The sequence below is a fragment of the Triturus cristatus genome, chromosome 6, assembly GCF_964204655.1.
Source record: "Triturus cristatus chromosome 6, aTriCri1.1, whole genome shotgun sequence".
NCBI lineage: Eukaryota > Metazoa > Chordata > Amphibia > Caudata > Salamandridae > Triturus > Triturus cristatus.
The window spans coordinates 596,440,378-596,466,966 of NC_140589.1; the positions used below are offsets into that span (position 1 = coordinate 596,440,378).

General features: G+C 45.8%; 1 protein-coding gene across 4 annotated transcripts in view; it reads right to left on the reverse strand.

Annotated features, from left to right (window-relative positions):
• Positions 1-26,589, reverse strand: part of CEP162 (centrosomal protein 162) — an 857,607-nt gene that overhangs the window by 434,195 nt on the left and 396,823 nt on the right. For all 4 annotated transcript variants that reach the window (XM_085611039.1, XM_085611040.1, XM_085611038.1 and 1 more), the window contains exon 15: positions 23,083-23,352. In XM_085611039.1, coding sequence (XP_085467165.1) covers positions 23,083-23,352 — 270 coding nt within the window. The remainder of the gene's footprint in view (positions 1-23,082; positions 23,353-26,589) is intronic.

The following is a 26,589-nucleotide window of genomic DNA, read 5'->3' on the forward strand; positions in this document are numbered from 1 at the left end:
AACTTAATATGAAAATGAAAAATGTGTCGTGTTTATGAGATATAATAAATACAGCCAGAGAATGTTTTATTCTGTAACGCAATAATGGCGTCTGGTATTGGGTCCTTTTACAGAACCAGCTGTACGTTTATGGATGTATAATGTCTGTTTGAGGTCTGACCGGTCTCGCTGCGGTCCCCCACCTGTCTACTTTCAGAGCCAAATTAAAGCATAATCAAGAAGATTAAATGCATTTTTTTCCCAAAAATTCTTTGGAGGCAAGAAATGTAGCTAACAAACAATCGGATTTATAACATTTCATTCAAGAAATGAGCTATGACCAGGGCACGAGTCGGGGGTACACGTGGGTACACAGCGTCCACCCACTATTTTCACAGGGTGGACGCTGTCCACCCTGCCGAGATGTTGGGCCCCACAGAAATATATTGAACTTGTCCCAGTGTCATTTTCAGACACCGTGGTACGTCCAGCAGCTCCTGCAGGTTGTCTGCTTTCCATTTCCATCGGCAACAAGCAGGCGGTGGAGAGGGGGGGGGCGCTGGTTTCACCTCCAGCTATGCTAAAGATAAAGGCAGAAGTTAAGGGGCCATCAGTCCTTCTTTTGATTGAGTGGAGTAATGGGCTGGAAGCGGCCTAGAACTTCACACTTGCATGCAAACGCAATGGAGAGGAAACAAAGGCACACAGCTTGTTATCTCTTCACATTTACTTAGGAGATGCATGCTGTTTACTTTGTTCAGTCCCTGTATAGAAGTACATGCACTGTAAGTATGTCAGATGGGTTGGGGTGTCCCAGTATTTACACAAATATCAATTTAAACAGCACTATTTTATTTATTTTATAGTGCTACTCATCCCAATGCAGAGTGTTGAGCGCTTTACATAACATACACATTATCCATTCAAAAAAAATCACGTAAGTGTGCAAATCAATGTACAAGATGTGTTACATGAGACAGTCAGGGTCAGCGTTGTTTATTTTAAAATTTAATAAACTATTTTGAACAGAGGATTCTCCTGGGTTGCAGCTGTCTCCTTTTTTCTAGATCCTGTTCTTCAGCTCCGAGAAGCCTATCTAGGCATACCTTGTGCTATTAATTAAATAATCAAATACGGATTACAATGAAATCAGACCACTGAAATAAGACTTACTTCGCTCATCGAACATGCAGCGAAACATACTTAGATCTCCCAAACACTCATCCATGCTCAGTACTCGAATATCTTGAAGATTGCCTCTCTTAATTTGATAATATCAAACAACAATAGTACATTCGCATACACGATACACACTGATTTAGCATTGCTTCGTTCTTCAAACACTCCGACATACAAGTCATGGAGAGCCTGCTACCTGTTACTAACTACCTCCAGCGATTGCGCTGAATTGATTTTAGCACCACTACTTGTTTTTGGTTTGGTCCCCCACCACCAAAGCAACCTACACTTAGCTTCTTTTTGGCGTCTCTTAGATAGTGTTTGCTATTATTGTATCGCTTGAGGGATGTCTTTGTCTGTAACCTTGTGTAACTTAGATGTACTCTCTTTGTACCGATCAGTATCTTTTTCTAGCCAGAACCTGTGACTTCCAGCACCATGTCATGACTCCCCAGCCTTTGGAATCTCATGTTGCATTAACCGCTGTATCTAGATGACTTACTTCAACTTCCCATCCACAGTACTGTTGTCTACGTGATTACTGTTGACCGAGGTAAAAATCTGTGCTTAGCGTAGTGTGGGGCCAAACTGGTATTTTGCTGCTTCTGTCTTTGCATCCCGGTTTATAATACAAATAGCATTACACTTAAAACAAACCATGACTACTGGCTTGGTCAATGGTTGTTAGCTGCATAAGATAAATAAGCAACAGCTATGGGTTCACTGTATAGAGTATTGAATATGGCTCAGTTCTTGAGGGAGAGTTTGTGGGTAAGGGCTAGTGCTGCTGACTTTGTAGCTCGGGAAGCAGGTTCGAGCCAGGTGTGGCTCAACATCCTGTGATTCAAAAAATGAATATGTCATTGTGTAATGTAACTGGTGCTCATGTAAAGTGTTCCAATACCTTCGGGTCTAGTTCACACTATATAATCCTGCACAAAAAAAGTTTTAAAATGATGAGACAATGAAAGAACTATAACAAAGTCTCTGAGGTTACACCAAAAGCAGTGAAAGGTGGTACTGCTGTAGAGTTAAGACTTTTTTTTCAACCTTAGGGTGAGGGCAACAATGGAGAGCAAGATAGGGACCTGTCTCAGCACCTACTTTTTGGAGCTGCCGGTGCTGTGCAACGGCAGGACCTGGCCCACTTAAAGCCCTGCGCTCACCCTAGTAGAAGCAGAGCGAGCCTAGAAGCTGGTACTACACACAGAATTTATTTGGGTGTACACTGTAAGGTCTTTTTGAAAGTAGTGCCTAAAGAGCTGACTCTAGGAAAAAGTAATGGTGGTTGCTCATTCTGGAAGGCCAAGGGAGGTGTCACAGAGCTTATCGTTTTTGGTGGTGATAATAATTTCGAACTTGTTTTAATTCAACTTTAAATATCTAATAGTGCATGCACTTTGGGTTAAAAATAATAGGAGTAGAAACAAAGTATAAAGAACAGCTAGGATTGTAATGATTGTCCCAGTAACAGAATGGCGACATGCATACAGGTAAACAGTATAGACAGTCAAAATACAATAGGGTATATTGGAGGGGATGTGTAGGAAGCTGGCTCTGTATATACTATACCAAAGTAAGGTGTAGTGTGCACAGAGTCCAGGGAGTCTCAGAGGTATAGCAGAGGCTTAATTAGAGAAGTACTAACAGCTCTCTTTTTGGGTAGTATGGGTGAGCAGTTAGGCCTATCAGGAGGGTGTGTTAAGCATTTATTGTATTCACTCAATAAAAGACTGATTTCACACACTCAGAGACAGAATCCAAACTAATTGGGTAGGTGTAAAAAAGGTATACTTATGTTTTATCTCTAGAACCAGCAGGACTTGGTACAGGGAGGTAAAGTGTACTTGCAATAGTAGAACTTTACAAGGTAAACAATTGGGAATGGGTTTGCAATTGTTACAGGTTTGTATCTGCTCTATAAACAGTTTAAATTACATACAAATTACTTTTGATTACTCTTACGTGACTTTTGGATTAAATCAAATACTCGGAGTGGTATGCCTAGATACCACACTGTGGATCATACAATACAAGGTAAGTAAGACCTTTTCAGGTTTGCAATATGGTCACTTTTCTGTCATACAAAAGTTCAGCTCAACACAGAACATTTCTTGGAACAAAACATCACAACTAGAAGGTTATCGTTTTGCAGGTAAGTGAAAGACCTGCAAGAATAGTTTTTAGGGGTTAGAACCAAGGTTCAGGTTTGGCACTCAAATTGCACCACCAGCCACACTGGGGTGGCCGGGTTCAGAGTGCAGTGGCTCAATGTTAGCCGATAGGGCTAAGGAGGGCTTTGGTCAGGGACTGCTTACAAGCAGGCCACTTGGCTGGGCGAGCAAAGCTCCTGGGGTTAAGATCAGCACTGCATGGACCAACAATCAGCACAGGAGCTGCTCCTCCAGGGGCACAGGGGTGGCCGGATGCAGAGTGCCAAGGCAACGTCGGGGACCCTGTGGATTCCAATGGAGATCCTCAGTTAAGCAAAGATGCTGCTGGCTCGGGCAGGGAGGCTTCCTGAAGGCGTCCAAAGGCTGGAGAGATAAGTTGGGATCTTGGGGGATGCCTGGACATCATCGCTGGTGCCACCCAAGGGTGCAGGGGTGTCTTTTGACATCTGGTTCTTCTTACCAACTCCGGTCATGGTCGGAGGGACCCTTCAGGTTGAGGCTGCAGGAGTCAGCTTGAAGCTTGAGGGAGGTCGGGGATCACCAGATCCCTGGTCAGGATCGCTGGGGAGACCTCCTCGTGGTGTTGGGACATTCGGGCTGTGGGCGTCGGGTGCAGAGTGGTGCAAAATTGCTGAGCTGCCGGGATCCGGATTCTGTGGGTGAGTCTTTGTTGAGCAAATCCGGTGCTCACAGTAGACAGAGTCTGTCAGATGGGTGCAGGGGAGGTCCTCCGGGCTTTGGGGGGCTGCTGAACAAGCCGGGGTTTCTGCTGAAGGCAGGTTGGAGTCTGGACAGGCCGGTAGGGCTGGGGCCAAAGCAGTTGGTGTCCTCTTCTACCTGGGTCAGCAAGGCTCTTCGGTCCTTCTTCTTTCTTCCTCGAATCTGAGGAGGCAAGGTTTGGGGTTGTTTCTAAATACTAAATATGGGGGGCGTTTACAGGGGTGTGCAGGTTGGGACCAATGGGCCCCTTCCTTGAGGTGGATGCACCCCCTATTATGCCACCCTCCAGTGGGAGGGGGGAATGAGCCTATTCCTAATTGGCTGGCTCCCCTCATCTTCAAGATGGAGGGGACTGAGATGTGAGCTTCACCTCGCCTCTCCCACCTGAAGGGTGGGGCTGGCAAAGGTGGGCCCGCCTCTCCTACTAACTCGGTTTTCCTGCTGATTCTCCCACCCAAAGTGGGGGTCAGAACCAGTGGGAGTAGTTGCTGGGGGCAGCAAAAGGCAGGGACATCTTACAAAGGCGGCAGGCCTTTAAAGCTTCCCCTTCGTGACCTCAACCCATCCTGGGGAAGGAAGCATTACACGTCTGCAGAGGATGGGCTTTGTTTCTGCACCCAGAGAGCCAAGGCTCTCTACCCAGGGGTCCAGAAACCTGTCTGGTGGTGGAAAATGGTGGGCAGCAATTCAGAAACCACACCAGGGCTGGTCGTTTTTCAGGGGACATCTCTACGATGCCCTCTGTGTGCATTTTACATTAAATCCCACACTTGCATCAATGTGGGTTTAGTGTGCTGAGAAGTTTGCTACCAAGCTTCCCAATGTTCAGTAAAGCCATTATGGAGCTGTGGAGTTCGTAGTAACCAACTCCCAGACCATATACTCTTAATGGCTTTACTGCACTTACAATGTCTAAGAATGGACTTAGACACTGTAGGGGTGCTATGCTCATGCAACTGTACCCCCACCTATGGTCTACTGCACCCTTCTAAAGGGGTTGCTTACCTAGGCTACAGGCAGTGGATTGCAGGCATGGCACACCGGGATGTGTGCCATGTCGACTCTTCACTTTTCTCTGCACCAAAACACACGGCCTGCAATGGCAGTGTGTGGGTATTAAGGTGCAGGGTTCCTATAGGTGGCACAATAGGTGCTGCAGCCCTTAGATGCCTTTCCTGGTCACAGTGCCCTTGGAACCCATGGTACCTTTTACAAGGGGCTTACCAGTGGCCAGAGATGTGCCAATTGTGGGTACAAAAGTACAGCTTTGGGAAAGAAAAAAGGCCCTGTGAACCTGAATTGCAGAGACCCAGGGCACACCAAGTGAAAGTGCATCATGTGTCAGGCCAAAAGTGGGGGTAACCATGCAAAAAGGGGCACTTTCCTACAGGATGTGTCAGGACTGCATACTTCAACCAAGCTGAAAATACTGGTTTACACTGTGGATAAAAGACTAGGATTTTAATTAATCTGGAATGCTTTAAGATAGACACACCATGCCAACGTTGCATTACCAGGGGTTGGTCACAATATAATTAATCCTAGGACCCAGGGTTTAGGGAAATGTTAATATTACCATACAAATCACTAAGCCTTAGACCCTGGTAGATAAAGGACAAAATACAAAGCACTGAGCAACTTCGATATAGCACTGTCCAAAAGCTATGCCCCTAATAGAACAATATGATACTCCAGTTATGTCTTGATTCATTGGACAACCTTTGTGTACGGAGGTAACTGGAATAACCCTTTTGAATTGTGAAGTGAATCAATCAAAAACAAGTGACACATTTGTTGGAAATTTGCACTTTCTGCAGTCACCCCAATGTTTTTTGGGCTTTTTGCTGAACCCTGCTTTTGATGGCTATAGAACTCTGTGCTCCTTGCCCCTGCTAACCAGTGATAAAGTGCTTATGCTCCTCCTCTCAACATGGCAAAATTGGTATAAACCTGATTGGGGTATATAATTTGCCTAAACATCCCAAATAAATGGTACAAAGCGTACCCTAGGCTGTAAATTAAATGCTACATGTGGACTGCAGCACTCACTGTGTCATCCAGTCTAGTGTCACTGTAACTCAGGTCTCCAGGCCTACCATTGTAGCCCGGCTATGCAGTTTCAAAAATACAATTTCGACCCGTCAAAATTAGGCCTTATTGCCTATAATGCAAGGTAAATGGCATTTAAAAGTAAGACATATAAAACATTAATGTTACACATGTCCTTATAGTAAAAAGGCCCTAAAGGTTATTTTCACTGTATCAGGGTTGTCGTTCCATAGGAAAGCACTTGGATACAATATTAGGTTTAATAAACGTTATTCCCGGAGTTACAAATTTCATTTTTGGTCTTTTTAAAAATATTTATTATAAGCCCAATTCACTGGTGAAGTTGGACTTGTAAGAAATATTTTGGAAATGGGACTTCTAGAAAGTTACCTTTGCCCTGCCTGATGTCCCTGTAAGCTAAATGTGCATTTTGCTCTCCCACTTCTGCCAGCCAGTACTAGCTGTTGAATAGGTTTGAATGAGGTGTGAACTTGCTCCCAGAGCAAACAATAGGCTGACATGCATGGCAAGAGATGACCTATCTTAACCTAACAGAATGTTCAGGGAGGAGCTGTAAGAATCTTTTTTGACATTAAAGTGTCAAATTCAGCTTGAATTTCACATCCTGTTCGACAAATTTGCTGGGGCTTTTCATATGAGACTTGGGACGTATTTCAAAGAGGCATCCTCTGCCACAGGCATATGTTAGCTGACAGTTGAGCAGTGCCCTTTGTTTGCCCCTCCCTCAGTCAGACAGGTACCAATCACAGTGCGTCTTTTTTTGACAGGCCATAATCACAGTGGGCCTCTTTTTGACATAACAGTGTCAAAGAGATTTGAAGGGTCTGCGGGGGTAACATACAACATTTGGGCACACTTCTAAGGAGGGTAGCATGATGCCAAAACAACCTATGTGGAGCCACTGGCTGCTAAAAACTCAGATGTTGTTCTATCAGACATCTGTCTCAGGTTGTTGTGGGTACAGGACCAGCCTCAAACTGGATTTTAGTGTTAGATGTTGGAGAACACTAGTATTACCATAGTACACTCCTGACACCCCTCCCCCCCAGCCCTCAGAGCCCAAGTTTAGAGTGGCCGAAGACTATAGCCATCTTGAAAATGTCTAATGTGGGTAGGGAAAGCCCCAGAAATAGTTACCCCATTGGTTAGGGTGTCTCCAAAGGTCATTCCCACCCACTAGCTCATGCCAGGCATACATGTGGCATCTTCAGACACAACACTTCAGAACACTCCTGGACTTGAGGAAGGTCAGAAGAGGACTGAACCTGATGTGGTGGATGTGAACTTAAAGTACTAAAGTCAGAAGGCAAAATCTTTGACAAGCAAAAACCTCGTTGGTGTATTTGACCTGCCCTCTCCCGCGGCCAGTGTCAAATTGCACCTAGGTCTTATTCAACCACGACCACAGACGCTATTTCCACCTAAAACTTAAAAAAATCACATCTCCAGTTCCCCTTTTTAGATTTTTGGTATTTTGTTTTATTGTTTTGCATTTCAACCCCATTATGATTTTGTTACTGAATACATACTTTACCCATTGCTGTCAGTTAAGTTTGTCTGCTCAGTGCCATAGCTACAAGAGTATTGAGCTCAGGTTCATTTAGTAACTTTGAGGGTTCATCCTGTTAATGATTATGTTTATTACTTGAGGTGGGTACTTACCCCTCAACTAATATTTCCACTTAATGAACAAGATACTTACCTTCGGTAACGATGTATCTGTAAGAAACATTAGTTAGTTAGATTCCTCACCTTAGAATATCCCCAGGCGTCAGACTGGATCCGGAAGATTTTTCGTCAGCAATACCCCTTGCGCGTCGCTAGGCGTCGTCTGCGGCTCCGCGTCCGTCGTCGGCGTCGTGCGCCGGAATGACGTCGGAGTACTTAGACGCCGCCCTTGCGCGCTGACGTCAGTTCTTGTACATAGCTTTCCGCGCCAGGAACGCAGAGCCATGCAAAGACCGACACTGGTGCCAAAAATTAAAATCTAGGGGCCTGAAAAGGATAACCTTAACCCTAGATGTCAGTTCGCAGAACGGGGAGGATGGGTGGGTCGGTGAGGAATCTAACTAACTAATGTTTCTTACAGATACATCGGTACCGAAGGTAAGTAACTTGTTCATCTGAAAGAAACACGTTAGTTAGATTCCTCACCTTAGAATAGATACCCAAGCAATACCATCCCCGGTGGTGGGTCTGCGAACCAAGATCACACCAGAAAGTCCTGGAGGACAGAACGGCCAAAGAAGCCATCCCTCCGGACTTGGCTGTCAAGGCAATAATGCCTGGCAAACGTGTGTAGCGAAGCCCACGTTGCCGCCTGACAGATGTCCTGCAAAGGGACACCTCGTCCCAAAGCAGTAGTAGCCGCCGTGGCCCGAGTAGAATGGGCGCGCAGCCCAACAGGAGGGTCCTTTTTTGCCAAGGAGTAACAAATTTTGATGCACAAAACGACCCACCGAGAGATGGTCCGTTTGTGCACAGCTTTCCCCTTCTTAGCACCCACGTATCCAACGAAAAGTTGGTCGTCCACCCGGAACTGCTTTGTGCGGTCCAAATAAAAGGAGAGCGCACGTTTTGGGTCCAGACGGTGGAGCCTCTCTTCCTCTTTGGAAGGATGCGGAGGCGGAAAGAAGGTGGGCAAGGTGACAGACTGCCCAAGATGAAATGGAGTTACCACTTTCGGAAGAAAGGAGGGACGAGGCCGAAGGACAACCTTGTCCGGATGAACAGACAGAAAAGGAGGCTTTGAAGATAAAGCCGAGGTGATGGCTACCAGAAAAGCAGTCTTAAGAGTCAGAAGACGAAGAGGACAATTGTGAAGAGGCTCGAAGGGAGCGCACATCAGGAATGTCAAGACAAGATTCAAGTCCCACTGAGGCATTACAAAAGGAACAGGAGGGAACGTGTGAGTAATGCCTTTTAGAAAGCGTGTAACTACAGGGGACTTGAAAAGAGAAGGCTGATCAGGAAGCCGCAAGAAGGCAGAGATGGCAGCAAGATAACCTTTCAGGGTGCCCAGGGCAGAGCCCTGCCAGGCCAAAGAAAGAAGAAACAGTAAAACCTCAGAAAGAGGGGCGGAAAGGGGATCCACAGCCTTTGCTGTGCACCATGCCACAAATTTGTTCCACCGGCAGGCGTATACCGTCTTTGTGGAGGGAAGCCTGGCTGCCAGAATGATATCACAGACTTCAGGAGGCAAGTCAATGGCATCAACTGCCGCCGCTCAATCTCCACGCATGGAGGTGGAGGCTGGACAGGTTCGGGTGGAGGACCGTCCCCTGCTGCTGCGACAGAAGATCCTCCCGAAGGGGCAGACGTATCGGAGGATCGGTCAACATACTGAGTAGCTCGGGATACCAGTACCTTCGTGCCCAATCCGGAGCCACCAAGATGACTTGGGCCCGGTCGCGCCTGATCTTCTTCAGCACTCTGGGCAGAAGTGGTATAGGCGGAAAGGCGTACAACAGACCGCAACTCCACTCGTGACGAAAAGCGTCGCCGAGCGAGTGCCGCCTTGGAAATTCCAACGCGCAGAACTGCTGACATTGCGCATTCTCTTCGGTGGCGAATAGATCTAACCAAGGCTCTCCCCACTGCTGAAAGAGACCTTGCGCCACCTCGGAGTTCAGACGCCATTCGTGATCCATCATGCACCGGCGGCTGAGTTCGTCTGCTCTGGCGTTCAGAGAGCCCGCCAGATGTTGAACCACTAGGGTGACGCCCTGGTGTTCCAGCCACGTCCAGAGGCGCAGAGCCTCCTGACAAAGGGTCCACGACCCCACCCCTCCCTGTTTGTTGCAATACCACGTGGCGGTGGTGTTGTCCGTGAACACCTGCACGACACTTCCCCTGACAGAGGGAAGGAAGGCTTTCAGTGCAAGCCGGATCGCTCTCAACTCCAACAGGTTGATGTGGAGACGAGACTCCGCCGGAGACCAGAGGCCTCTGATCTCCGCCTCTCCCATATGGCCACCCCATCCCAGGAGGGACGCATCCGTCACTACGACATACTCCGGTTGGGGAAGGGAGAGGCTCTTGCCCTTGACCCAATCGCGGTCCGTGAGCCACCACTGCAACTGCTGTGCAGTGCCCTCCGAGATCAAGACATGGTCGGACAGGTTGCCGTGATACTGGGCCCACTGAAACTTCAGGTCCCACTGCAGAGCCCGCATGCGCCGCCTGGCGTGATGCACTAGTAGGATGCAGGAAGCCATCAGCCCCAGAAGCCGCAACACTAGCCTGACCGAAACCCAGGATAGAGGCCGAAAGATGGGAATCAGGGCCTGAATATCCCGGACCCGCTGTTCCGGTGGATGGACCCGGAACTGCGCCGAATCGAGAACCGCTCCGATAAAGAGGAGCTTCTGAGAGGGACTCAGGTGTGACTTCGGCACGTTGATGGAAAATCCCAGCAAATGCAGGAGATCCGCCGTAGTCTGGAGGTGGGAGACGACTGCCTGGGCGAGCCCGCCTTCAACAACCAGTCGTCGAGATAGGGGAAGACTGGAACCCCTGATCTGCGCAGATGAGCTGCGACCACCGCCATCACTTTCGTGAACACCCGAGGGGCACTGGTGAGGCCGAAGGGGAGCACGGTAAACTGAAAGTGCTCGTGGCCCACCGTGAACCGCAGGTAACGCCGGTGGGCCGGCAGGACGGGGATGTGGAAGTATGCGTCCTGCAAGTCCAAAGCTACCATCCAGTCTCCGGGGTCTAGGGCAGCTAGAACCTGAGCCAAAGTCAACATCTTGAACCTTTCCTTCTGGAGGAAGGCATTGACGTTCCGGAGGTCCAAGATAGGGCGTAGGCCCCCTTTGCCCTTCTTGGGAACCAGGAAGTAGTGGGAATAACAACCACGACCTACTTCTGGGCTCAGAACGCACTCGACGGCCCCCTTGGCCAAGAGGGCCGAAACTTCCTCGTGGAGAAGATTCAAATGATCCCCCGAGATACGGTGGTGCTGCGGTGGCATGGCTGGAGGGGTCGTCTCGAAGGGGAGGGAGTAGCCCCTTCGGACGATTTGCAGCACCCACCTGTCCGATGTGATGGACCGCCAGTGGAGCAGGTGATGGCGAACTCTGCCGCCCACTGGCGTGGAATGGGCCTGAAAGCTCGGACTAGGAAGGCTTTGAGGCGGATGCTGCCGGGGTGGATGTGGGCTGACCTCGTCGTCCTCCAGAACCGCCTCGGCGGAAACCACGTCCGCGACCACGCGCAGGTTGGTTCTGCGGCTGGTGGCTAGGCGCACGTGAGGAGGCACCCCTTCCTTGGCCACGAAAGGGGCGAAAGGCGGAAGTTGGCGACCGCGGGGCCGAGAGGCCCAAGGACTTGGCCGTAGCCCGGGAGTCCTTAAAGCGGTTCAGCGCACTGTCCGCTTTCTCGCCAAAAAGGCGAGTGCCATCAAAGGGCATGTCCATGAGAGTGCTCTGGACATCGCCCGAAAATGACGTGGACCGCAGCCAGGCGTGACGTCTAAGCGCCACTGTGGTAGAAATTGCCCTACCCAGCGAGTCCGTAGTGTCAAGCCCACATCGGATAGCATGCCGTGCTGCATCCCTCCCATCGGCCAGAGCCTGGGTCAGTCGTGTCTGGACCTCCTCCGGACACAGGGGCAGCACGTCCTCCACCGTATCCCACAGAGAGTGGGAATAACGGTCCAAGAGACAGGCGGTGTTTAAAGACCGCAGGCCCAAACTAAGGGAAGAGAACAGCTTCTTGCCAAACTGTTCCAGTCCCTTGGAATCCCGGTCCGGCGGAGCGGTCGGGAAGGAGGATTGGGAGGTAGAGGCCTGGATAACCAGGCTCTCGGGGGTAGGTTGTTGGGACAGAAAACTGGGGTCGCCCGGAGCAGGGCTGTGGCGCCTGGCGACGTTCCTGTCCACAGGAGGAACTGTGGAGGGCTTGGACCAGGTGCCCTGCAGAACGTCAATGAGGGCCTCATTGAATTGTAGCAGAGGCTCAGTGGAGCTTGCTGCAGACTGAAGCACCTCAGTGAGGACGTTAGTCCTCACAGCCACGGCAGGCAGCTCGAGCCCAAGGGCTGCGGCCGCCTTGCGCAGCACCACAGAGAAAGCTGCGCCCTCCTCCGAAGCCACAGTCGGAGGAGAGACGAATCCAGTGTCCGGAGAGGTATCCAGGCCACTGGCCTCCCCCAGTTCAACTGGCCTCCCCCAGTTCATCTGCCCAGTCCTGTGACATTTGAGCCTGTGCGGCCATAGGATCCTCGGATCCCTCCCAGTTGTCTCCATCATCCGATTCCTGGTATACAGGAGAAAGGTACGGAGCCGGGCGGTAGACATAATGTGTCTCTAGCGGCGCCGAACGCGGCGTCCATCGACGCCGGAGCGGCGCCGGGCCCGGAGCGGGACTGAACTGGGGCTCGACGTCGAGCGGAGTCGGCGTCGGGGGTGGTACCGTTGTCGACGCCGGCGGAGGAGGCGTGACGAGGTTGACCGGCGTCGGCGGGGACTCGGGAACGGGTCCCTCGGGCGCTTGCGGCGTCGAGGCCGGAGCTGTCGACGGCGCCGGGGCCGGAGCCACCGGCAGGCAAGGCAGCCCTGTCGGGTCCGCGGGGCCCGAAGGCGCGCCAGCGGGCGTCGACGGCGGGGCCAGGCTCCTCATGGCCGAGAGGAAGGCACTGACCTCCGCCGGCGTCGCGTCAGTCCCAGGGACCGGCGGGTATGGGGACTTGCGCGGCGCCTGCGGCTCCGCCGGAGCCGCAGAGGTGGAACCACCCTGACCCTCGGCCGAGTCGCGCGACCGGCGAGGGGAGTCCGAAGAGCGGTGTCGCCACTTGGACTTCTTGGAATGCTTCGACTTACCCGAAGACTTGGATCCCGACGACCGATAGTGACGTCGGCTGCGGCTCCGCGACCGATCCTTGGACCTCCTCCTGGACCGGGATCGAGAGGCGCGCGGAGCCGAGTGGCGAATCTCGAGAAGCTTACGGGACCGCTCCCGTCTAGCCTTCGAGGTCAGGGCCTTGCAGTCCGAACACGACTCCGCGTCGTGGTCGAGGCCCAAGCAGTACAGGCACCGGCGGTGATGGTCCGTAACCGACATCAGGCGGTTACAGTCAGCACAGGCTTTAAAACCAGGCATCCTACCGGCACCGGCGTCGTTAGACAAGATCAAAAAGGATCGAAAAAGTTAGTCAAAAAGTGACTAAAGGGGTAGCTCTCCCGGATCGGCGCTTACTGGCGTGGAAAAAAGAAGGACTGACGTCAGCGTGCGAGGGCGGCGTCTAAGTACTCCGACGACGTCATTCCGGCGCACGACGCCGACGACGGACGCGGAGCCGCAGACGACGCCTAGCGACGCGCAAGGGGTGTGCTGACGAAAAATCTTCCGGATCCAGTCTGACGCCTGGGGATATTCTAAGGTGAGGAATCTAACTAACGTGTTTCTTTCAGATTACAAAAAACCAAATTAAATTAGCACTGGTTTTAGAAGATTGCATGATGTTATCATGTGAAGGAAACTTGGAGATAACTACAACCCTACAAGTTAAAATATTCTTACTATTCTTAGTAAAGGATGCTATATCAAGAAATCAATATTTTCTAGCGTCTCCATGAATAAATGGGCAAAGCTGGATGCCCCATGTTAACTAGTGGAGTTTGGTGGCTCGCCGGACTAATGCATCCACACCTGGAATATGTGCAAAAACTCATGGTCTAAGGTTCAAATCCTGGTGGATCCGCTCAGCCTTTCTGAGGTTAATAACTTCAGTACAATTGAGTTAGGTAACAACAAACATTTGTTATTTCAGCACCAAGAGACCAAAGTGTGAACATGCCCTTTACACATAGCTGCAGTCCTCCAGTATTCATATCTTTTGTGGAGTATCATATTTGTTCTCCAGCACTGGATTTTCATGTGCTCGCCATCTGCAAATGCAAGATTATTTCCTGTAGAGTGACCATCCTGAACGACTGCTACTGCAGCTTTACAAAGACGGGGGTTTTTTTTTTTTCGTTTTACTTTGAAAATATAAGCTTGTCATTCTTCATGGTTCCTTATTACTTGATATATAGTAATCAAGTACTATTCCTTGATATATATATATATATATATATATATCACTCCAAAAGCCGGCTCCGTGTTATGGACCCCTGGCGCTTCTCTCATCCGGTGCAGTGCCACAGCAGAGCCACGCTGTAACAAATCCAAAACTTCGTATTCCACTACGGAATAATTGGCACGCACTCACAGGCTCTGTAATTTAAATCTCCAAAGTTCTTTTATTCAGCTTAAATTCTGCTTTCAGTATTGAGGGACAAAACCAACGCGTTTCGCTATCAGCCGTGATCAAGCTATCGGCTGATAGCGAAACGCGTTGGTTTTGTCCCTCAATACTGAAAGCAGAATTTAAGCTGAATAAAAGAACTTTGGAGATTTAAATTACAGAGCCTGTGAGTGCGTGCCAATTATTCCGTAGTGGAATACGAAGTTTTGGATATATATATATATATATATATATATATAAAACTTGCTGGTGGTTGCCTGTAGGTATAGTTAGGACCATGTTTCCATACGAAAATCATTTTTGGACTTGAGCCAGTGATTCTAGTTGTGCATAGAATTTTTTGGGGCAGTCTGTCAAGCGGGGGCTGAGAATAAGGGGGGGGTCAAAATGTGTGTTTCGCACGTTAATTCCCATAGAAATTTTTAACACGACTAGAGCCCGAACCGTTATACGGAATTACACCACATTTGGCAGAAAGCCAGCTCTTGGTCCAGAAAGAGTGCTTTTTGTTATTTGGTGTAAATCTGTTCAGTTGTTTTTGAGTTATTTAAAGAAATCCAAATATGAATATGTAGGGCCGCAAAGGCACCGCGAACCCTCCTGATCCCGAGCTGAGATCTGATTGGCTGGCAACACTTCCTGCCTGACCCATCTTGGGACTTCGCATCAGCTGAGTCCAAGAAAAAACATCAAAAAAGGAGAAGTTCAGCTGTTCTAGTTAGCTGAGCCACCTATAACTCGCGCCCCTGCAATGCACTGCTCATGACCTCACATATTACATCACTCATGACATGGTCAGTGACATCACTGATGACACCTCAAATGACATCACTCATGACATCTGTGATTACATCATCCAGTGACTGTTTTAAAACAAAAATTATGAGTGTTAAATATATATACCAAGGTGTATTGTTGAATCAGTGGATGTATGAGTGACTGTATGGATGACTCAGTGGGTGCGTGACTGACTATATGTGAGTGATTAGGTGTTTCAGTTAAAAGTATGGGGGAGTGACTGGTTGTGTGAATGTGTGTATCTGTCAGCTGATGTCTAAGTGGGTGTATGCGCGTGTTAGCCGGTATGTGAATGGCTATATAGGTGATTGATTGGTTGTGTGACTACGTCTATGTTTGTCTGGGTGTCTGTGTTTATTGGTGAAAAGGTGTGTGACTGCCTGTATGGATAAGTGAGTGGGTGAGTCAGTGACTGTATGGGGTACTGTTGCATATGTGAGAAGTTGTATGAGTGAGTGAGTGTCTGTATAACTGTGTCAGTGATTGAGTGCATGTGTCAGTATGGGTGAGTAACTGAGTATGTGAAAAGCAGTATACGTGAGTGACGGGGTATATGAGTCACTGTATGCACAAGTGAGTGAATGTGAGAGTGGCTTTATGGATGAGTGCATGTTTCTGTCTGTGACTGTATAGCTGAGTATGTGTTACTATTGGTATGAGTAAGTATGTGGGTGGGTTTGTAACTGGGTGCGTAGCTGTATGATTGACTGTATGGGTAATGTCTAGGTGTGTGAATAGTTCTATGGGTGACACTCAGTCTGTGAGCACCTGAATGAGTGGATATGTCAATGGCTGTATAGGTATTACAATGTTTTGTGATCACTTTAGCGACATGCGTAGAAAGTATTTAGTACCTATTTTAGAGGGAAAAGGCTTTACTCAGGTGAGGCCGGCACTATTATACCTGCAGATGATGAATGACCCCTGGGAGACTTCTAATATTGCAAGTTTTTTAGTTGCCGCTGCTAGGAAAAGGAAAAGAAGGCGCATTATGTCTAGTATTCTTGTAGTTTTGTTATGAACAGATGAACTTTGTTTTAATGTTTGCCTTTCTACCTGAGGAGTCTTGTTGTATAACGTGTAAAGGAAAAATCTGCTTGAAATGTAGATTGTTCGTCCCCTCCAGAGAATTAATAGAGACATTTTTATCTAGATCACCCCTCTTAATGCTAATAGTTGAAGCCTGTTTAATTAACTTTTTTATGAATGGGGTGATGACATTTTTATGGTGCCTAAGATTATTTATGATATTTTTATTGTTGTGGTATATATTATACTCAGTGTACTTTTATCGTTTTTACTAAGTGGTTTTGACTGACTGTATTAGTGAGTAAATGGGTCTATGAGTGGCAGTATGGGTGAGCGAGTGGCTGTGTGTGTAGATCAATTAATCAGTTAGTGGGTGTGTAAGTACTAGTAGGGTTCTGTGAATGGTTGTGTGGAAGTGGATGTATAAAAGATTCTATCGGGGTGTGAGTGGGTGTGTCAGAGATGCTGTGGATGATGTCATCAGTGATGTCACTGACCAGGTCATGAGTGATGTAATATGTGAGGCCATAAGCAGTGCATTGCGGGGGCTCGAGTTATAGTTAGCTCAGCTAACTAGAACGACTGAATTTCTCTGGTCAAGAGGCTTGTTTGCAGAATGGTGTAAAAAGGGGCGTGGCCTCAGAAAAGCTCTCAGCAATCCCACTGTGTGGGGCTTACGAGAGGTAACAGGTGGGCTAGTTGGCCCCTAAGGACCCTCAGCATCGAAAGGGACTTCATCCCCCAACAAAGAGCCTGCCAGTCCGATGCTGTGTGGGGGGCTCGAGCCCCCATGCATCTTTTCAATGTAGCCCCGGGGATGTGGCAGTCCTTGGGGCTATGCGGGGGGGGGGGCAGGAGTCCCACCCCCACGCATTTTGCATCCATTTAGATCACTGCCCCTGGGACCTGGCCCACCCAGGGGTCAAAAGGGAATGAAGTTAAGCGGGATAGCGGACTAAACGCAACTCCTGCCAAAAATTAGGAAAACAAAATGCTTTTTTTTGGCCCTGGGGGTCCCTGTGGGACCCCATCAGCAGGCCTAGGGGTCAGGGTGTTTCTACCCTGCTCCCTTTTCTTAATTTGTAATGTTTTTCAACCTTTTTCCTTTGACTCAGTAAGATGGCTGTCAACACTTCCTGGTTGGAACTGTTGGCAGCCAATCAGATCACCGGCTGGAAATCGGGAGGGTTAGTGTATCATCTGCAGCCAGATTTGCAAATCTGAGAAATGTTTAAATTTCTCAGGACCTACTGAATGGATTTACACCATTTAACAAAATGCTTTCTGAACCAAGAGCTAACTTCTTGCCAAATTTGGTGCAAATACGTTCAGCAGTTCAGGCTGTAGCCGTGTCTAAAGTTTCCTATGGTAATTAACATGAAGAAAACCTGTTTTGCAACCTCCCCTTTACAAATCACCCCGAAACTTTTAACACAGCAGCTGAAGTGAGTGGGCTATTAGTTTTTACAATTTCACGAAGATTCGTCAAACGGCCCCAAAGATATTGTCAATAGAAAAAACGATTTCTGAATAGAAACAAGGTCCTAACTATAACTACCTACTGGCGACTGCCAGTAGGAGAGATCTGTATAATGTTAATGTGATAGATTTCTAAAGCGTACTGTTACCGTTAGGTGTCCTGGCACTACATTTTTGCAGAGGTAGCTGAACGAATAGATAACGGAAGCTTGTTCCAAATCGCTACAGTTCCTAGGTAAAAACATCTTCTAGCCCATTGGGCCTGTGTCTGCCCACATCGTTAAAAATACTTTCAACTTTATGCACCAACTGCAAAGCAATTTTGTCACACAAAGACTGAGTTGGCACAACCTCAAGGGTATGTGGCGTTGTAAGGAACAAAACAGTATTAAAAAGTTCCTTGGAGGAGTTCTTGACGCTTTCTATTTTTTGGGTGAAATACTTGTTTTTTCCCTAATTATCATTTCTTTCTAGTTGCTAAGACTTTGTTTATATTTTTGCCTCTCTACGGGATCGTAGGCCAACCTCCAAAGATGTTTCTTTTTTTTTACATCCTAATTTGCACTCCTTCAACCTATCCGAGTACCAGGGGGCTGTAGGACGGCTGCGCCAAGAACGTGATGTGGCCATCGGACCTAAAAGAGAGACATTTGTCTCCGACCAGTAGTTACAATTACTGGTGTTTCTGTCTACATCATTCACATAAAGAAATAAATATATATATATATCGTCTGGCCCATCCAGTCATCAATCCTCAACAGTCTTTCTGCTCCTTTGAGTATTGAAGCATACCCATCTTTATGGCAAGCGAGAGGCTGCACTTTGTGGCCCAGGATTTTCCAACACTGAAAGAAAACTACCAAACCCAGACATTTTGGAAAACTAGACACTCAGTGGAGTCCAGGGTGGTGTGACCTGCATGGTTCCCATGACAAGGCGTTACCCACAATGCCCTGCAAACCTCAAAATTGGTCTAAAACCACTAATTCTCCTCACATTCCTGTGATGGAAATTACTTCCATCACAGAAATGTAAAGAAAATGCATGATTTTAGGCAAAAGTCTTAGATCTGCCCAAATACCTGAGTTACTCCGATTCCGAAATCAGGTCATTTTCTTGACATGAAAATTTGATGTCTCCACACTGCGTTTTGGTGTACAGTGTGTCAGGGTGCTAGGTTCACCCACTCAAGCTGGGGTAGCATTTTTATTGAGACAAGTGTGGGATCACTAGATGGTAGGAATTTTGTGGAACTCCACAGATTCTGGAGCTTTCTCTATCAGAAAGGATAGAAAAATATGTGAGTTTTAGCCAAAGTTTGAGGTTTGCAAGAACTTCTGGGTAAGAAAATGTGGTAAGATCCACGTAAGTGACACCACTCTGGACTTTCCTCAGTTTTCAGACATGCCTGGGTTTTTTAGCTTCCGTGGTGGTCGGCAAAGCCCAAGTCCGAAATACATGGATACCCACATTGCAAAAAGTGGGGCAGTTTTAGGTGGAAAAATATTACTTGTGTCTTGGGTCCTTCTCTGTCGCGGGTGCCAAGCCAACCAATGCAAGTGGGATATCGTTTTTATTGGGAGATGTGTGGGAACACTGGGTGGTGAGAAATTTGTGAATTCCTACATATATATGAGGAAAATGTGTGTCTCTAGACAAAGTTTGAGGTTTGCAAGAGCTCCTGAACAAAAAAGCCTTTTGAAACCACTCAGGACTCCTCTGAGTGCCTAGTTTTCAGAAATGTCTGGGTTTGGTAGGTTTCCCTGGGTGGCGGCTGGACTACAGTCCAAAGTATGCGGCAACTCACATTGTAAAGAAAAAAGCTTCGATTTTGCTGGGTGAAAATGTGATGTCTGCAGGTTGAGTTTTGGGGTGTTTTGTGTCACTGTCATTAGACCCAGCTGCACTAGTGGGATGCTGTTTTCATCTGGAGACAAGTGGGAACACAGAATAGTAGAATATTTGCCATTTCAACTTGGATTTCTCTGCATTTATGGCTTCCGAATGTAAGCCAGTGTGCAAGAAACAAGGCATTTTGCAAAATGCTATCAGAATCACATAATTGGATGCGCAACCACAAATTCATAGGTGTACAAATAACCACTGTTCCTAAACTCAGATTCTTGTCTACATTTGAGAAATACATAGGTTTCTTTCATACCCATTTTTCATTCATTATATTTTACCATATGAATTATAGTATTGCGGGTACACAATGAAAAGTCTTAACGTTCTGCTGAGTTGTTGGCTCTGGGTACGAGTATTTGTGTAGAACCTGCAAACCTTATATAGCCCATTGATCAGAAAGGTTCATCAAACGTAACAGAGTATTGTTTTTCAAATCGGCCATCGAGACACAACATTTTATACTTTCCTACTCATTTTCATAATATTTTTTATTTCAACTATTAGTTTCTTTGGGAAAACCTTGAGGGACCCAAGCTGAATGTAGAATTGTGTATACCTTTTAGAAATGTATAGCTGTATAGGATCACCCATAGGTTACACCACTGTTTCCACCACAAACTGCAACTAGGTTGAAGCCACAAAAACTTAGGATAAATTAACTACCTCTTAGAAAAATTGAAAAATGCTGGTAAAACATTTTTTTTTTTTAAAAACAACTGTAAAGATGGTGATCTTAGCACAGAAAGCATTGTGTTGAAACAATTTTTAGGAAACAAATATGCTTTCATGCACAGTACTATCTTCCGATTTTTGCAAAAAATCCAGAATGTAGCTATATTTGGTTTATTTAGTCGGTTCCTGCCATGGGAATTTAAAATCCCTAGGTACCTTTTGAATTTCAAGGATGATGGAAAAAGGATGAAAACTTTGCATAGATACCTTTTGCAGAATAAAAGTTATGAAGGTTTGAGTACAAACTACGTTAAACATTTTTAAAAAGGCTTAGCATTGGAAGGGGGTGGAAGCAGGGGTTTAGCAGCCAGGAGGCTAGTGTAGAATATTTTGCTGAGGTTGTATCATCAACGGTAGTCACACTGCAGGAAACTTGGCATAGCAATCAGCCATCATAGATTGAAAATCTCTTAGCAAATTCACCACTATTTGTGTCATCCGTTGTTTGTTCTATCTACCCTGATGGTTCTTCTCTATATATTATGTGTCACATTTACTATCATACTGTGGATAGCAGCAACCATGCCTGCGACCTTCATCTTTCTTGGTAAGAGGACGTAAGGGCCTGTGGTCTGGATCCAGGCTACACCTGCCTTTTGACAAGTACATCATCCAGAGTGCAGGGTGGTCCAAAATGTCATTCATTAGCCGACTCCTCAATGGCATCCTTCAATGTCAGTCTCACAGATCTTTGTGGAGGGCTTGAGTGCCACCTTTGTATGTGGCGTGTGGGCAGAAATAGTATAGATGGTACCGCTGATCTGACTGCTGATGTCACCAATGATGAAGTTGGAACTGTCAATGCTGTTGTCATCTGAAGGGAGCCTTCTATGGCTTGGTTGTCAACGAAGAACTCTTTGTTGTGGATAGCAGTACCTTTTCAGTTGACAGAGAAACACATTGTTTTTTGGTTGGGGATGGCTTTTGATGACTACTTCCTCATCTGTCGATTGTTGAGGGTAATGAAGAAGGACCTGAATATGAGGGCTGACTCAAACCTTGCCTGGTTTGGAGTAAGGTTATTTCAGACAGCTTTGAGGCTAGTTACCCTGAGAAAGAACTATCCACTACTGAGGCTGTGAGACAACCTTTCCCCTTGTCTGTACATGACTGATCCCATGTTTGTGCCTTTTTGAGGCAGATAGCACAGAAGCCACAGACAATTCCTCATCACATGACTGATCCCATGTTTGTGCCTTTTTGAGGCAGATAGCGCAGAAGCCAAAGAAAATTCCTCATCACGTGAAGGCACTTCTTTCTTCAGCCTGTAAAGAACTCTCGGTCTTGTATACTCTTTTTTGGAAAATCTTGCCAAATTTAGCAGTGCTGAGGTTTATGGTCCAGATGTCAGCAATATATACAATTTTAATGATGATCTTCAAGGTAAATGGATTTTTTGCCACCAGCCCCACAATGTCTGAAAGTTTTTTTTTCTTTAGATATCCTTGTTATAGCAAAATAAATTAAGCTTCCTGGGTCAAAACAAAGTCTCCCCAGAACAACAGTCCCGCATGAAAACCTGCCTAAGGCGTTGGGGTAATGCATGAAGTCAAAATAATAGAAGCTTATTAGGCAGATTGTAGAACAAGTCCGAATGGATGAGCAAAGTATCCCTGAACTCATGACGTGCGGTAGAAATCTGTTCTATGGTGGCCTTTGAGTGAAAGTGGAGTACAGAGTGACACCACTGCACTGGAAGTTTGGATTATTTCCAATGAGGCAGAGTGGCTACTAAACTAACTTGTTTGGTTTGGTTTTAGGACTTATTGATGTACGTACTTCTCTTGCATGTGACCAGAGGCTCTCATCATGATGACAGTTAATCATTCAGGCATGTGAATCCATGAAAGATCCAATTCCAGAGAACTAAATCTTCTAGTCCCTCACATCAAGTTAGCCAGGTATTCCCTTAATCTAGGGCTATTTTGCTTTGTGGAAATAAGTGTATGTTACAATTTGTGTTCTTCAATTAAATTGTAAATCTTTTGTGTTCTACATTGAGAGGTGTTCAATTGGAGCTATAATTTGGTATGAAAGGGCACCTCATGTCTTTCCGTTTTTCATTGATTTGCTGGTCTAAATGGCACTTATCTCCTTTCTTTACATAGAATATGCCTCTAACTATTTACTTTGCAATTTTCCATCTTATTCAGTTTCCAAACCAATAGGCCAGTTATACCTGTCTCTTCATTGTAATGATGGGCTACCCTATGCCCACAAAGCTGGGTAACCTTATGATTGTAAATGTCTGCCTATCAACCATAACTCTGTGTCTCTATATGGGCATACTGAGAATTAGCGAGCTGTGTGACTCGGAATGCTAGGAAAATCGCTGCTTGCATAAAAGAAGACTGAGCCTACGCTGCTGACCCAATGTGCCTTTTCAGAACCTTGTATTTCTCATCATGATCGTAAACTGTAGGCATGCCTAAAACCATACAAATGGATCAAAGTTATGTGCATGCTTCCAGGAAACAAAATGAAATAATATTGCCCACTAGAGTTACCTAGTAGTAAAAGAAAAATCAATCTGAAAGGGATATGCCATCTTGATAAACTGAACTGTTGCTTCCCTGCCAGTGCTGCACACAGTCAGGCACAGTGTTATTAACATTAACCTTTAGAACTTCGGATACACAGCTTTAAACAAAACATTGTTTGGGTGAAGGAAGCCATATAGAACATAACCAAATGAAGCAAAAAAAAAACAAACGTGATTGAAAATCACGGGGTGGGGGGGATTGCTGATCAAGTGGGAAATACCTTGGTTTGAAGAATATAGTTATCCTGCTTAAGTAGCATCAACTCCCTTTCCTGTTGTTCTTTCATCTCTTTCATCTTCTGCTCCAGACCATACTCTTTTTCCGAAAATTCCCTTTTCATATGTTCGAGCAAAAGATGTTCTTGTCTCCATTTAGACTCTAGATCTTCAATTACCTTTCGTAGGTCAAGTTCTTTTTGTGTAGGTCTGATCAAGTTGAGTGAGGAATAATCACCGTGAATGTTCTCAGTAATATCCACTGGCATGTTAATCTGTAAGAATTAATATACTACAGTAAATCCTTAAACTTTGTGAGGAAACATGAGAAAAGCTTTTTGGGTGGGTATAATGGATACTATGGAAGGTCTCTCAGTAGTCAAGCCATGTATTTGGAGACTTTACAAATGAAAAATACATTTTCCAATTGATTTCATTTTATTGAAATAGTAATTCAAGAGTGTTCAGGGTACTATGGGTTTAATACTGTTGAGAATTTTCTTCAATAACTTAGCAGCCCCTGTTCATCCTCAATGGTACAGTACAAAACTCTCTATCTTGGCCGTTAACAGATAAATTGTGAGTTCCTATAGGTTTTTTATGTCCTGATTAAATATGATCACTTGGCGTACATTAGTATGGGAAAGGGAATGACAGGATGTTCAGTGTAAAGAAGGCAAACAAAGGGGACTTACAGTACCTGAATTACCACCAATCATCTAGCCATACCCAGATGTCCTGCTTTCCCTCCTTCCCTATTTATTGGTATATATTCAAAAGAAGAGAAGTACTGAAAGTAGGGGACAGCATAGGCATTACCACCTAGGGAACAATGCCTACATATAAAGACTACTTTGCTGCCTTACACTTTTCCTAAAAAGCGCATGCATTTGGAAAGCTACAGAAGTTGCCTTTGATCTTAAACACAAAATCTGTTCTGGAACACATCAAACAAGCACTTCATATGAATTAGAAACACACAAGATTATCCCCCTAGAAATAGGGACATCAGAAACTATCATACCCTGGCTAAAAACAGTGCACGACACGACCACTCAGACTTTTGAACCATTAAGTTATGTTGATGAATAAATTAAGGGCCCTAGTCACAGCAATTTATTCAAAAATCTCTTTCGATAGCAGCATGGAGCCTTGGCCACAACTAAATAAAGGAGTCAAAGTCAATGAAGAGAGATCAATGATAAGAAGAGGGGGAGAGCACAAAGCAAAACTCAGATCATCACACAGACAAAAGGTCTTCCTGGTGTCCAGGATCATGACATTTTGCACTCTTAGTATCCAAGAGGAAGATGATGCTATCATTCCTAACACAGTGTAGTTGACCCAGTCAGTTGTTTACATCCCAGTCATGGATCCAGTGACTGCCCACGATTCTTATTACATTCTGTCTGCACGCTGGTCAGAAGTAGCTCTGCTTTCAGCACCAAAATGACAATTTTTGCGGAACAAACAATTTGATAGGTCAAAAACAATGTGTTTGGTATTTTAGTGGTTTACTAATATAGCCTTGCCCTGAGAGCAGTTTGAGCAAGACAGACAGAGGGACTTCCCAGTCTACTTTTTGATTGAGCTCCAACAGCAGGTGATGCTTCACATTCCCCACAGAAGGCATGGAAATGAAACATCATGCTTAAAATATAAAGGGGAGCTAAGCCATTCATATGCCATTGGACAAGCTCCAACTCTCGTGTGGGCTATGTACCTTAGTTTTCACTTTAAATCCTAAGCACCATCTCAATTATCTCATGAATTTCCAAACAGCAGGACCCACGATGGCACTGTGTCTGTCCAAACATGACCATATCCCAAGTTAGCAGCATATCTGCCGGATGAGCACAACTCAAGGTTCTTTTCCTGGTTCATCGTGCAATGCATGGAGAGGGACTGGTTATCGGATGGAGTGCAATTGCACGTCTATCCAAGAGACGCAGTTCAAGCAGGAGGGAAAAATATTAAACACTATTCTATAGCTCTTATTGGGTAAACGATTTGAACAGCAGCAACTTAATCAGGTTCCTGTGGAAACGGAAATTTCGTGACTGAAACTCTGCCTTTCCTTGAAAATTATTTCCAAAAATTTTAAAGATGCCATAAAGATAGATCTGTGATTTCCGCTTGTGCATATGTATTTAAGTAAAGATTGGAATATCAATAAATGTTATTAAAAAGGAACAACACCTTCGGTTTCGCTCACTTTTTGAAGCCTTTCTATTGTTATAACGTTATCGTGATCTTGGAAACCCCTTTAGAGGGCCTAAGGGTCGTCGAAAACCAACTATAATGTTGGTTGCATCTATACGTTTTCTTCTGCTAAATGTTTCAGTCAACATGCCTACCAAGAAATTATAGCAGCGCCAAGAGTCGTATTTGTAGTGTGCGCCAAGACACCGCATTTAATAAACCAGTGGTTTACTAAGAACATAGAAAAATACAGCATACCTTTCCGAGGTCCCACCACCCTCCTAGGTCTGTCAAAAGAAACTGAAAATGACTTCTGCAAAAACAGAAGGACGGTTAACATATATATGAATCAGATGAATTGTAGCAGGTTAAAATAAATGTTACAAAAAAACTACTCGCATCACTAGGGAAAATTGATAAACTCTGAGTAAACAAGAAAACATTTTAAACGTTTTTTAAATTTACAGAGCAATAATGGATGAATCTACAGTTTAAAAAATTTGGTAGATAAACAATTTAATGCCCTTTTTAAACGTCTGGACAGGTTGGAAAACCTGGTTAAAAACACGGATATTCATAAAAAAGCTGTCACTATTGTTGATAAACTCAGGGGGGGAACAGCACCCAAAATCAATGGAGCCAATTGATAAGGGTATATCAAAGGAGAGTGGTGATTGTATGCTTCCTATTGTTAATACTGCATGTGATAAGTGTGGCAACTCTAAGAGCAGTTTTCTTTCTAAACCTATCCCAAGTTTGATGCCCTTGTCAAACGCAGCACCTGGCAACAGGTCCACTAGCAATAGTTTGTCTCGAAATTTAGTATCAGCCACCCCTGTGCCGTTGGCCCACGTTTTCACAAGTATGGCAACTGCTCCGAACGTTACTCCTATTCTTGAAAATCAGGTTAAGAATCCATCTGAAGATGTTCTCCATTTACCACCTGAAGCCTGCCCTTATGTTGTAATTTTAGCTGGTGCTCCCCCCCCTGAAGAAAGACCAATCAGAGTCCTGGGAACAACTCAAGAATAAGAGAATCGATTGGTTATCGAAGTATAAGGGCCTAGGGACGCCAATGATATTTTAATGGTGCGACGTGTAGGATGGGTAGGACCCTCAGATAAGAACATTACAGGTGACTGTATAGTCATGAATTTTAGACGTCCCTCCCTGGTGAAATGGCTACTAAGAGCACAAACGCTCCACAATACTGCCCCAATGAGCATACACTCACTACCTCTGGGCTTTTTTTACAAACCCCCTCTGGGCATACGTAATCTTACTATCCCGACATACATCACACAGAATCA